This window comes from Astatotilapia calliptera, chromosome 22 (genome assembly GCF_964374335.1).
Source record: "Astatotilapia calliptera chromosome 22, fAstCal68.1, whole genome shotgun sequence".
NCBI lineage: Eukaryota > Metazoa > Chordata > Actinopteri > Cichliformes > Cichlidae > Astatotilapia > Astatotilapia calliptera.
The window spans coordinates 26,101,941-26,114,425 of record NC_137442.1 but is presented as its reverse complement, the minus strand read 5'-3'; the positions used below and the strand labels follow the sequence as shown (position 1 = coordinate 26,114,425).

At 43.3% G+C, this 12,485-nt stretch overlaps 1 protein-coding gene across 1 annotated transcript; it reads left to right on the top strand.

Annotated features, from left to right (window-relative positions):
- The first annotated feature begins 5,203 nt into the window (after positions 1–5,203).
- cct3 (chaperonin containing TCP1, subunit 3 (gamma)) lies at positions 5,204–12,370 on the top strand. Its single transcript, XM_026155714.2, has 14 exons — positions 5,204–5,466; positions 5,967–6,028; positions 9,613–9,663; positions 9,755–9,817; positions 9,899–9,995; positions 10,124–10,241; positions 10,315–10,501; positions 10,616–10,765; positions 10,871–11,003; positions 11,146–11,227; positions 11,305–11,485; positions 11,567–11,812; positions 11,902–12,033; positions 12,135–12,370. The coding sequence occupies exons 1-14, from the start codon at positions 5,439–5,441 to the stop codon at positions 12,225–12,227; spliced, it is 1,623 nt and encodes a 540-aa protein (XP_026011499.2). The 5' UTR covers positions 5,204–5,438; the 3' UTR covers positions 12,228–12,370.
- Positions 12,371–12,485: the final 115 nt, after the last annotated feature.

The following is a 12,485-nucleotide window of genomic DNA, read 5'->3' as shown; positions in this document are numbered from 1 at the left end:
GGAAAGAGTGCTGTCAATGATGACACCAACACTGTTAACCTGAGGGGAAGGTATGACAATAGTTATCAATGAATAATGAAAGATTTATGGTCCCAACTTTAGTCAGTATAGATTTGGTGCATATTTGAATAAATTCTGTTTTATTACCATTAAGTTTAAGAAAGTTCTGAAACCTTGATTTCACTTTAACGATAAGAAATGTGGGTATGAGAGTAACTATAGGTTTGGAAGTAGATTTGGGTGTCATCTGCGTAGCAGTGGAATTGAATGTTATATTTCTTGAAAATATTACCTAGATGTAGGAGATAATAAAAAGCAAAGATCCCAGGACAGAGCCTTGGGGTACACAGGACTTAACTGGAGTAGATGGTGATCTGTGAATAAGTAATTGAAAAAAACTGTGCACGGCCAGAAAGATATGAGGTAAACCAGGCGAGTGCTATATTTTTGATGCCAATAGATGTTAATCTATGAAGAAGGATGCCGTGGGAGATTGTATCAAAAGTTGCCATAAGGTCAAGGAGAATGAGGATAGTGATGAGTCCAGAATTCGCTGCAAACAAAAGATCATTTGTGATTTTTCCTAGAGCTGTTTCTGTACTATGGAATGAACGGAAGCCAGATTAAAATGGTTCAATTTTTTCAGTTTTATTTATACAGCACCAAATCACAACAACAGTCAATTTTAAGGTAGACCCTACAATAATACATACAGGAAAAACAACAATTAAATGACCCCCTATGAGCAAGTACTTTGGCAACAGTGGGAACACGTGAACACGTAAACATTCGGCCCATTTCTCATGGGGCGCTGCTAGCTTGAGTGACACACATGTCTAAGATGGACTTTATACAGTTTATTCCTCTGCACGACAGACTGCTCTATACAGGTTACAGGGCACGCCTCTGAGCGCATCTATCATTAATGCTACTGTGCATAAAGCTCCGACAATGGTACAGACCAGCGGTTCATTACACTCCCACCAATCATGCTATGATTTACAAACTAGCTAAATCATACATGATTCTGAACAACAACAAAAATGAAACCACTTCAGCCAATATAAAGGTGTACAGACCATGATAGAGCAGTTGCCACTTGGAATGGTACATTGTTTATGTCAATATGTCAGTTCATCTCAGACAATAACATGTTTGTTATTATTCTCTTTCAACAAGAACCACCAATTTTTGGATAGGCTGCTCGATAATGGGGGGCTTGAAAGCACGGTCCTGTTTTTTGGTCCGACTTTGGTCTCCTACTTGAACCTTGACCCGACGGACTAAACCATCATCCCCTTCAATAGTTTCAACTATACGTCCCAGTTGCCACTGACACCTTGGTAACATACCTTCTTTGATGATAACAATGTCATTCACTTTTAGATTGCGGAGGGTTTTGTGCCACTTCTGTCTTGTGGAGGCATTCATGAGGTATTCTCTTTTCTGCTCAGTTAAGTATTCTACTCTATGCCACCTCTTCACTGCATACATTTCAATTCAATTCAATTTTATTTATATAGCGCCAAATCACAACAAAAGTCGCCTCAAGGCGCTTCATAGATACAGAGAAAAACCCAACAATCATATGACCCCCTATGAGCAAGCACTTTGGCGACAGTGGGAAGGAAAAACTCCCTTTTAACAGGAAGAAACCTCCGGCAGAACCAGACTCAGGGAGGGGCGGCCATCTGCTGCGACCGGTTGGGGTGAGAGAAGGAAGACAGGATAAAAGACATGCTGTGGAAGAGAGACAGAGGTTAATAACAGATATGATTCAATGCAGAGAGGTCTGTTAACACATAGTGAGTGAGAAAGGTGACTGGAAAGGAAAAACTCAATGCATCATGGGAATCCCCCGGCAGCCTACGTCTATTGCAGCATAACTAAGGGAGGATTCAGGGTCACCTGCTCCAGCCCTAACTATATGCTTTAGCAAAAAGGAAAGTTTTAAGCCTAATCTTGAAAGTAGAGATAGTGTCTGTCTCCTGAATCCAAACTGGAAGCTGGTTCCACAGAAGAGGGGCCTGAAAACTGAAGGCTCTCCCTCCCATTCTACTTTTAAATACTCTAGGAACAACAAGTAGGCCTGCAGAGTGAGAGCGAAGTGCTCTAATAGGGTGATATGGTACTACAAGGTCATTAAGATAAGATGGGGCCTAATTATTTAAGACCTTGTATGTGAGGAGCAGGATTTTGAATTCAATTCTGGATTTAACAGGAAGCCAATGAAGGGAAGCCAAAACAGGAGAAATATGCTCTCTCTTTCTAGTCCCTGTCAGCACTCTTGCTGCAGCATTTTGGATTAGCTGAAGGCTTTTCAGTGAGTTTTTTGGACATCCTGATAATAATGAATTGCAGTAGTCCAGCCTGGAAGTAATAAATGCGTGAACTAGTTTTTCAGCATCACTCTGAGACAGGATATTTCTAATTTTAGAGATGTTGCGCAAATGGAAGAACGCAGTCTTACATATTTGTTTAATATGTGCGTTGAAGGACATGTCCTGGCCAAAAATGACTCCAAGGTTCCTCACAGCGTTACTGGAGGCCAAGGTAATGCCATCCAGAGTAAGAATCTGGTTAGATACCATATTTCTAAGATTTTCAGGGCCGAGTACAATAACCTCAGTTTTATCTGAATTAAGAAGCATGTCTTCTTTCACAAATTTTCCAGGTGGTGGTAGGGCAACCTTGGACTTCATCAGTATAAGATGGTTTGGAGTAAGAGGTTCAGGTGCTTTTGGGTCGCTGATACTGTCCACAGTCAATGGGTGGCTATTTACAATAGCTATGGCTTCATAAAACAAAGTTCTAAGAGAGGCATCGTCTAGTCTTCCTGCACACTGAGCAGTAGTGGCATTTAGCACATTACGAATGCTCCTAATGGCCACCTGCATGACTTGCAGAAGGAGCACTGAAAACAAACTCACACTGTTTGTCTGCCAGGAAAGCTTCCAGTGCCTGCATGTCACACGCCTCTGCCTTTCTAAATGGAGGGACAGTAACTGCGTGTGTATATGTAAGCGTGTAAAACCTGAAGATAGTCAGATTAACAGTATTTTGTCTCTATCTGCCATTCTGCAATTCATCTCATGTAAAAAATAACATGCGCACAGCGTGACGTGAAAAAGGCACATACCTTTGACGTTGCGTGACGAACTCTGTATTCCTCGTCCACACGTAAACGCAAAAAAGGAGTTTTAAAAAATCTCAGTTTTCGGTGATTCGAAACACCGTTTATGTGTGGATGAAGCAGCTGTGTTTTCAAAAATACCCATTTAGGTGTGGACGTAGCGTAAAAGAGTTAGTAGTTTACTTTCTTACTACCTGTAATTTATTGCAGATTACTTGTATTTGCTTAATTGCTTACTAAATGTTTGAGGTGTGAAATGGATTGGAATGGATTGCATTTATATAGCGCTTTTCTAGGCACCCAAAGCGCTTTACAATTCCACTATTCATTCACTCTCACATTTACAATGTGAAATAAACCACAATGGAGCAAAATATGGGTGTGTGCCCCCCCCCCCACGAACATTTTTCTTGTAAAACAAAGGGGGGCCCAGCAAAAAAAGTTTGGGAACCACTCCTGGAGAGTGTTGTTACACTTGGTTGACTGTTGTGATGGGTTCTCTCTTCACCATTGAAATGATTCTGCAATCGTCCACCACTGTTGTCTTCCTTGGACACCCAGGTCTTTCGGGGTTGCTGAGTTCACCTGTCCTTTTTTTCCTTTCTCAGGATTTACCAAACTGTAAATTTTGCCACTTCTAATATTGTAGCAATTTCTCGGATGGGTTTTTCTGTTCTCTTTGACCGCGTGGTGTCTGTTCATAATAAAATTTTCCAAATGCAAGCACAACACCTCAAATCCACCCTCTTTTTGAAGGGACCAAACGTAAATGGACAAGTGACTCAACAGCTATTCATAGGCAGGTATGGATAATTTCTTCGCCATGTCATTATCAACTAATTAATTGATAATGACATGGCGAAGAAATTATCCATACCTGCCTATGAATAGCTGTTGAGTCACTTGTCCATTAACGTTTGGTCCCTTCAAAAAGAGGGTGCCACATATTAAGAAGAAGAAACTCCTAAACACTTCATCCACATTGAATATGGATACCCTAAATTAAATGTCATTTCTATAATATGACTATAATTAGAATATATTTCAGTAAACAGGTAACAAAACAAAAGTTGTCAGTGTCCAAATAGATATGGACCTAACTGAAGGCTACTCTGAGTGCTCAAAGCACTTTATACAGCAGATCACATTAGGTCTGTTGCATTTTCTAAGTCTAGGATACCAAGCGATTCCACTTAATAAATAGATGCATAAATCCAGCTGCGGTTGTTGTTTAAGTCTCGGTTGAAAAGCTCAATCCTCTGGTTGTGCACAGAACTTCCCATTAAGCCAGAGCCTTCACCCCTGCTTGTTCTCATGTCCTCCCAAATGTGAGACTTCTCACGTAACCCCAGATATGCAGGGGTCTGCCAAATTGTCCAACAGCTGCAGTAAAGAGCGCTTTTACAGTCTCAGCTCTGATATCAAACATCAACACCCCGCTCCATGAAAAACAAACTTCCAACGAATCAGCTTGTGATTTGCATCTATATGTCATATGAAATTTGGATGAGGCACGGCATATACTCGCCAAGCAATTGCAGCTCTTCTGGATAGAACACCAGCCGAGTCCACTCCCCCTAGTGACTCTCTTAGACGCCATCTTTGAACCACTATATTTTTGGAATGCAGGTGTCCCATCAGCATCATTTCTCCAACAGTTGGATGTTCCGTTTTTATCTGAGAAACTATCTGATGATTTAAATATAATATTTAGATGTAAAATTTGTATTTTATATAGTATTTAGATTAAATATATTTTGAAATACAAAAAGTTTGAAATATAAAACGTTACAAATATTTTCGTAAATGTTGTAAAAAGTGACTCGAAAAATGTTTTCATAAGGTTTGGAGCTAAATGTGTAAAACTGTTGCCGCTAATTTCAGCATTTTCAGTTTACAAACGGCGCACCATAGGTAGGTAGGATGAGGGTAAGAAAAAGCTCTGAGACGCCCATGCTCCTGAGCATAAATTGTTTCTTTAAAAAAAGCAAAAAATGTCATTTTAGAAGTTCAGTCCAAAACTCTGAATTCTGATGGTGCTTATTGTAGAAGCTGCTCTATTTTTTAGCGGAAATAGTTTTTAATACACGGAAATAATATGAAACTAAAGGCTGATTTTAGTCTCCATATAAAAGGGCGACACTTTTGCCTCATTCAGTTTATTGGTGGATCTGCCTATCTGTCACGTAATGTTCTCTCTGATTAGTCGGACCCGGGCTGTTTGCCTGCCCCTGTAGGTGGAGCCTTCCTCTCTCCTCGTGCCACCCAGAAGCTTCCAGGCTGTTGTCCGGCACGCGCTGTGAAAATGATCGGCCAGCAGGTTTTAGTGCTCAGTGAGTATTCTTATTTTCCTCCAAAGCTTTTACAAAACCACCGACAACCGTACGCAGGCCGTTCGGAACTGCCTTCGATCCGCTAACAACCCAGAGACGCACAAAGCGGGGCGCGGCCGGCGTTAGCATGTTAGCCCGGTTAGCAGATGGATGATAGGCTAACTTAAGCTAACCCGTTACTCAGCATGAACACGGAGCTAGCAGGCTAACGGTTCCTTTGAGGCTAAAATCAGGCGTTCATGTGATGGAGTGAAGGTGGAATCCTCCACCTGTGTTAGTGTGAACTCACTTATTGATTATGTCATTAGGAACATGTCATTGTGTTTCTGATCATTGTGATTGATCCAGAGAGAAGAGTCATCATCAGTACTGATCGTTTTCTTTTTCAGGCGGAACCTCTGCCTATTGAAAACGGATCATCACTGTACGAATAAGAATAAAGAGTAACAGCACTGCGTGTATGCGGGCAGTAACTTCTGTGTGTGTTTGTGTCTCTGCAGACCAGAACGTGAAGAGGGAGTCTGGACGTAAAGTCCAGACCGGGAACATCAATGCAGCAAAGGTGCGTTTGTTCTACAAGGCTCTGCTCACTTCCTTCTGTGCCCTTTAGGTCACAAACTGAATAACCTGCTTTGTGATCCAGACGATGTGTTGGTGCTGTGCACAGCGGTCCCCGCACCACTGCTGACATATATCTTGCCTATCAAATTTGTTACCGTGGTAACTGACATGTCCAATCTGGCAGGTGCTCCAGCTGTTGGTTGTAGTCAGTCTTGGCCTGCTCCTCTTCTTGTAGGAGCTGGGCTGGGTAAAAAAAATAGAATCATGACCGGATTGGTCTCATAGCACAATGAGCTTCTTGATGAGCTTCACACTGTCCTTAAAGTTATTGGTTAGTTACTTAATAAGCAGCTGTGTCCAAGTGCACTCACAGAAGGCAAACAAACATTATGTTCTGTGTCTGAGCAAAAAACCTCAGGTCTGGCTAATTGAGGAAATCCACCAGTGACAGTAGCCTGGGTTAGCCAGGGCCTCCTCTGCTCCTCTACTCATGCTTTTAGCTTGGTTCTATGTAGAACCCATAGTACCTATGCAGTGTGTCCCCATCCTTTCACCCTGTCATAGCTTGGATAGAGTTTTTTGTTGTTTTTTTTAACTAAAATAAAAGCATTGTGTTTGGACAGCTGTTTAAACTGATTGTATACATTTCTAAGATTTAATCTCCTGAATATTTAATATTAGTAATTAATAGGATGAACGTGTTTATTTGTCACTGAGCAATTAATAGAATACTCAGTTACTAAAATAATGAATAGCTTTACCCAAGTGTTTATGATTATTTAGTCATTGAATTTATACATATATTTGCTCATAAATGAAGAAGAGTAAAATTTGAAGAAGATAAAAAAGGTGTTTAAATTTGTGTGCTTTGTTAGCTTTCTGTTTAGAAGCTGCAGAAAACATCTGCCAAAGGATGTGTAGTGCATTCACATGCGGTATTAAATTGTTTTTATATAAAACATTGTCCTAAATGCAAAAACAAATTGGTTAAAAATGCACTTATCAGTAAGGTAAATGTTACTGTCTGATGAAGATTTCTGACAGTCCTACACTATATCGTGGGGCGATCGTGGCTCAAGAGTTGGGAGTTCGCCTTGTAATCGGAAGGTTGCCGGTTCGAGCCCCGGCTTGGACAGCCTTGGTTGTTGTGTCCTTGGGCAAGACACTTCACCCGTTGCCTACTGGTGGTGCCAGTGTCCGGCAGCCTCGCCTCTGTCAGTGCGCCCCAGGGTGGCTGTGGCTACAATGTAGCTTGCCATCACCAGTGTGTGAATGGGTGGATGACTGGATATGTAAAGCGCTTTGGGGTCCTTAGGGACTAGTAAAGTGCTATATAAATACAGGCCATTTACCATATATGAATGTGTTAGTTGTGTGCGTGTGTGCGTACATAACAACCCTACAGACCAGCAGATAGGGCTGCTCAATTAATCGAATTTTAATCACGATTACAGCTTTCAGCCATGCCAAGCTCCTTCTGAAATGACTTGGGCTGTTTCAGGACCAGACACCAGATGCAAAGTGAGAGAAGGGCATTAGAATAATAAAATATATCCCCGCCATGTCTGAAATATCTTTCAACGATCATTAAAAATGACTGAGCCGATTATTAGCCCCTCCCTCGTTTATCCGCGACACCTTAAAGGCCGGTCCGTGAAAATATTGTCGGGCATAAACCGTCCGTGGCGCAAAAAAGGTTGGAGACCGCTGATCGAAAGCTCGGAAAGCTAAGCAGAAGTTATTTGGAGAGGAGAGTGACTGCCGTTGGCTGAAAAGAGAGGTAAAAAAAACTTCAGTGGTGTTGCACACTATTTTATATTATTTTTTAAAGTCATTGGTAACCTTTTAAAGCCGGTCAGAGCAGCACGCTCCGTTTTGTGTAACTATTTTTAAATCCCTGTAGAACCGGAACCGTGTAAGCTAGCGCAATAAACCGGAGGAGTTGTACTTACATCTGATGCCATCAGCTTGTCCTCGGTCACGGTTTCCTTCCACATATAGCTTTGCAAAAATTGCATAAAAAGCACTTGCAGCAACAAAAACATAATATTCCAGAAACACGCTTTGCCGATCCGATCAGCTGTTCGTAACACTTCCCACAGTGAAACAGATGTCAGCGGAACTGTCGCATGTCCGCTATTTCCTGCTCGAAACCGGAAGTGATGTCATTTTCGCGGAAATTGTAGTTTTTTACTTGTAGGCCTTAAAAGCCTATACTGGTCATGTTTGACTTTTCTGAATAGTTTCTGGGATGCTTAGAACTCGAATTGCAGTGCTGGAAATAGTTTATTTTGATGCACCTGCTGTTTTCTTTGCAAATTTGCATCATAGGATTGTTTTTTCGTTTTTCCTGCAGTGTATATAAAAATTGGTGTATCTCCAAAATAAAACTATGAAGACACTCAAAATAAATTTCCTGTTGTTGTAAACTATTTTTTGCAACTTTTTTGTATTTAAAGTTTTGAGGGATAAACCTCTTAAATTTCTCCAAGTAGAAATATATGTAAAAAAAACAAAAACGATTTTCAATTTTTTTGTAGTTTATTGCACTTTTTTGCAATTAATGTAGTTACTATGGACTTAATGCATACATATTATTAAAATATGGGCTATAACAGTTGCATAGCAAATTAAAATGCTCCCACAAATGGCACTACAACATGTAAAAAAATAATATGAGCTCTGGCGGATTTGGTTCTATAGTAGGTCTTAAAGGGTTAAATAAATATCGTCAAATAATCGAGATCTCAATTTCAGTGAAAATAATCGTGATTATCATTTTTGCCATAATCGAGCAGCCCTACCAGCAGAGAGTTTGTGCAGAACGGGTCAAACTCAGATTTAGATTTTAGTGTGTTACACACAGCCTGTGCACACTGATGGCTTACCTAAGAAACACCTGCAGAGAGCAGTTTACAGTGCTGACAGTGACATAATCATGTTCACTGATTGGCTGATAGTTCAGTCTGAAACAATGTGTACACGGGTTTCATTCTGCTAACAGCGTCAGACACTAACGGGGAGCTGTGTGTTTCCTCTGAATGCCGGACTGGCTGTGGCACAGAAAGCAAAAAGGTGATGCTCAGAGACTGAGTCGGCACATAACTAGACCGGTTCAGGCTGGTCCAGGTGCTGCTCAAGGACCAGGAGTACCATCACAAACATCTCAGCAAAGAGCCAGCTCCTGTGTGCTCCATTATTGACCATTGTCACACACACACAACCTGTTGAAGCTCCAGCTTTTATTGACTTTTAGTTATCCTGGCAGAATATTGGCATTCTGGTCTCTCAGTGCTCTACATAGATTCACTGCAGGAGGATAAATGAACTCAAATTGTGTGTGACAGATAAAATCTGATCATATTAACACAGACCAGTGTGATCAGCATGACTAAATAATAATCAATAAGCAGTTGTACACCTGGCTCTTTGAAACATGTTACAGATGACATGCTAACTCTGAGATCCCCTGTGGGTCGTGAGCACAGACTCACCATAACCTTACAGGTGATAGGAACTATTGATCTGACCCGCTGGGATTGATTGAGTGATCGATTGACCCCTTGATCTCTTTGTGCGTTTCAGACCATCGCTGATGTCATCAGGACCTGCCTTGGCCCAAGGGCCATGATGAAGGTCAGACCCTCTGCACATGCACAGCAAGAGAAGTGTTGTCGGCATGCTAATATGCTAACATGTGCCCCTGTGTGTGTTTGTGTATATGTAGATGCTGCTTGATCCCACTGGAGGAATCGTGATGACCAATGATGGAAATGCCATCCTCAGAGAGGTCAGTCACTCACACGCTCACACTCATTCAACATCTAATCAGGCGTGTGATTCCTCACCTGCTGCATTTCCTTGGCAACAGATCCAGGTACAGCACCCAGCAGCGAAGTCGATGATTGAAATCAGCCGTACACAGGATGAGGAGGTGGGAGATGGAACCACCTCGGTCATCATACTGGGTGAGGAAGAGGACGAGAAACGTGGCACACAATCACACGATCTCTCAGTTGATCTAAAACCTGTCTTTGTCTCTCTCTCCCCCCCTCTCTCACTCTCTCTCTCTCCCTGTCACCTGTGTGACCTTCAGCCGGTGAGATGCTGGCAGTGGCTGAGCAGTTTCTGGAGCAGCAGATGCATCCGACTGTGATCATCAGTGCTTACCGCCGGGCGCTGGAGGACATGTTGGACACCCTGAAGGAGATCAGGTAACAGCTGTTCCAGCTGCGATGAAGTTGCCATGTCCTATGCTATGTGTAACTTTGCCCCCTCCCCTCCTAGCACCCCTGTGGACACGTCAGACCGCTCCATGATGCTGAAGATTGTCCACTCAGCCATTAACACCAAAGCTCTGAGCCGCTGGTCTGAGCTGGCCTGTAACATTGCGCTGGACGCCGTGCGCACTGTGGAACTGGAGGAGAGCGGTCGCAAAGAGATTGACATCAAGAAGTACGCCAAGGTGGAGAAGGTACGAATCACTGTGGGCCAGTCGCTTTAAACTAGGGTTGGCTCGCCTGCCTTCAGGTTGTTTGTTAATAAAGTTTTATCTGTCCCGTTTCCAATGATGGTGTGCTGCATACAGGTTCCTGGTGGAATCATCGAGGACTCATGCGTGCTGAGAGGAGTCATGATCAACAAAGATGTGACGCACCCAAGGATGAAGAGGATGATCAAGAACCCACGAATTGTCTTGCTCGATTGCTCGCTTGAGTACAAGAAAGGAGAGAGTCAGGTGATACACACACACACACACACACACACACACAGAGGTAGTTACACTTGTTTGCGTGTGTGTGTTACTTGTGTTAATGTTTGTCTGTGGCTCCGCCCCCTGCAGACAGATATCGAGATCAGTAAGGAGGAAGACTTTGCCCGGATCCTGCAGATGGAGGAAGAGTACATCCAGCAACTCTGTGAGGACATCATCCGCCTCAAACCAGACTTGCTCTTCACCGAGAAGGGGATCTCAGGTACATGTCAGCTGCAGCTCAGCAGAGAGAGTGGAGCTGGTGCAGAGCACCAAGATGGTGAACAAACGTGAAGGGAAAGTCCTCTGAGGTCAATGCCTGAAACAAAATAACAGCGTAGCATTTACTTCCCGTTTCCTGTCAGATCTCGCTCAACATTACCTGGTGAAAGCTAACATCACCGCCATCCGTCGCGTCAGGAAGACTGACAATAACCGCATTGCGAGGTACGCAGCAGCCAATCAGCGTTCTGCTCCTCAGACAGGAAGTTTTAGCGAGCTGTAAATAACTGTTTCTCTCTCAGGGCGTGCGGCGCCCGGATTGTGAGTCGGACGGACGAGCTGCGTGAGGAGGACATGGGCGTTGGAGCTGGGCTGTTTGAGGTGAAGAAGATCGGAGATGAGTACTTTACCTTCATCACTGAGTGCAAAGACCCCAAAGCCTGCACCATCTTGCTGAGGGGGGCAAGCAAGGAGATCTTGGCGGTGAGCGGTGGTCGATCAATCAATCAGTCAGTGAGGTGATTGGTAAATCCAAGGATTGGTTAACACTGTCTCTGTCCACAGGAAGTGGAGAGGAACCTGCAGGACGCCATGCAGGTGTGCCGTAATGTGTTGCTCGACCCCTTCCTGTTGCCAGGCGGTGGCGCAGTGGAGATGGCGGTGTCGAAGCACCTGACGGAGCGTTCCCGTGCTCTCACCGGTGTCGAACAGTGGCCATACCGTGCTGTAGCTCAGGCGCTCGAGGTTATCCCCCGAACATTGATCCAGAACTGTGGTGCCTCCACCATCCGTGTTCTGACATCACTGAGGGTAAGCAAATGAGGTAACAGCAATAAAACTTTATTTAACGTGTGTGTTGTTGAGAAGTCAGTTGTTTGTATTTGTGTGTGTGTGTTCAGGCCAAACACACTCAGGATAACAGTGTGTGTTGGGGTGTGGACGGTGAGAGTGGCTGTCTGTCCGACATGTCAGCTCTTGGGATCTGGGAGCCATTCGCTGTCAAAGCTCAGACCTACAAGACCGCCGTCGAGGTCAGAACTTCCCACACAGCAGTACATCCTGATGTGTGATTGATATCAATGATTACTGATCAGTAGTGTGATTGATACTGATGATACTGCTGTGTTTGTAGACGGCCATCTTGTTGCTGCGTATTGATGACATCGTCTCTGGTCACAAGAAGAAGAACAAAGAGGAGCAGATGGGAGGACAGGGAGCTGAGTAGACCCACATCTGTCCGCATCACTCTAGATCCACGTCAGTCTCTCTTCCTCTGTGTGTGTGCGTGTGTGTGTTTGTGTGTATGGATGGGGACTAGTTGACTCAGTGAACTGTAACAACAGTTAATAAAGTTACCTTTGAAACCTGCGTGATGTACTTTTAGGTTTTTTATGAGATTGTAAACCTGGTTTAGTTTTATTTTTCATTCTGCCAACAAAGAAGCTTACAATTATCTCTGTCTTTACATGCTTAGCTGTAAAAG

What these genes read in the sequence shown, in the direction of transcription:
- cct3 (XM_026155714.2), top strand. Translation starts at nt 5,439, where the DNA reads ATGATCGGCCAGCAGGTTTTAGTGCTCA. An exon ending in GTGTTCTGACATCACTGAGG is followed by an intron (nt 11,813 to 11,901) that starts GTAAGCAAATGA and finishes GTGTGTGTTCAG; the next exon opens with GCCAAACACACTCAGGATAA. An exon ending in CCTACAAGACCGCCGTCGAG is followed by an intron (nt 12,034 to 12,134) that starts GTCAGAACTTCC and finishes CTGTGTTTGTAG; the next exon opens with ACGGCCATCTTGTTGCTGCG.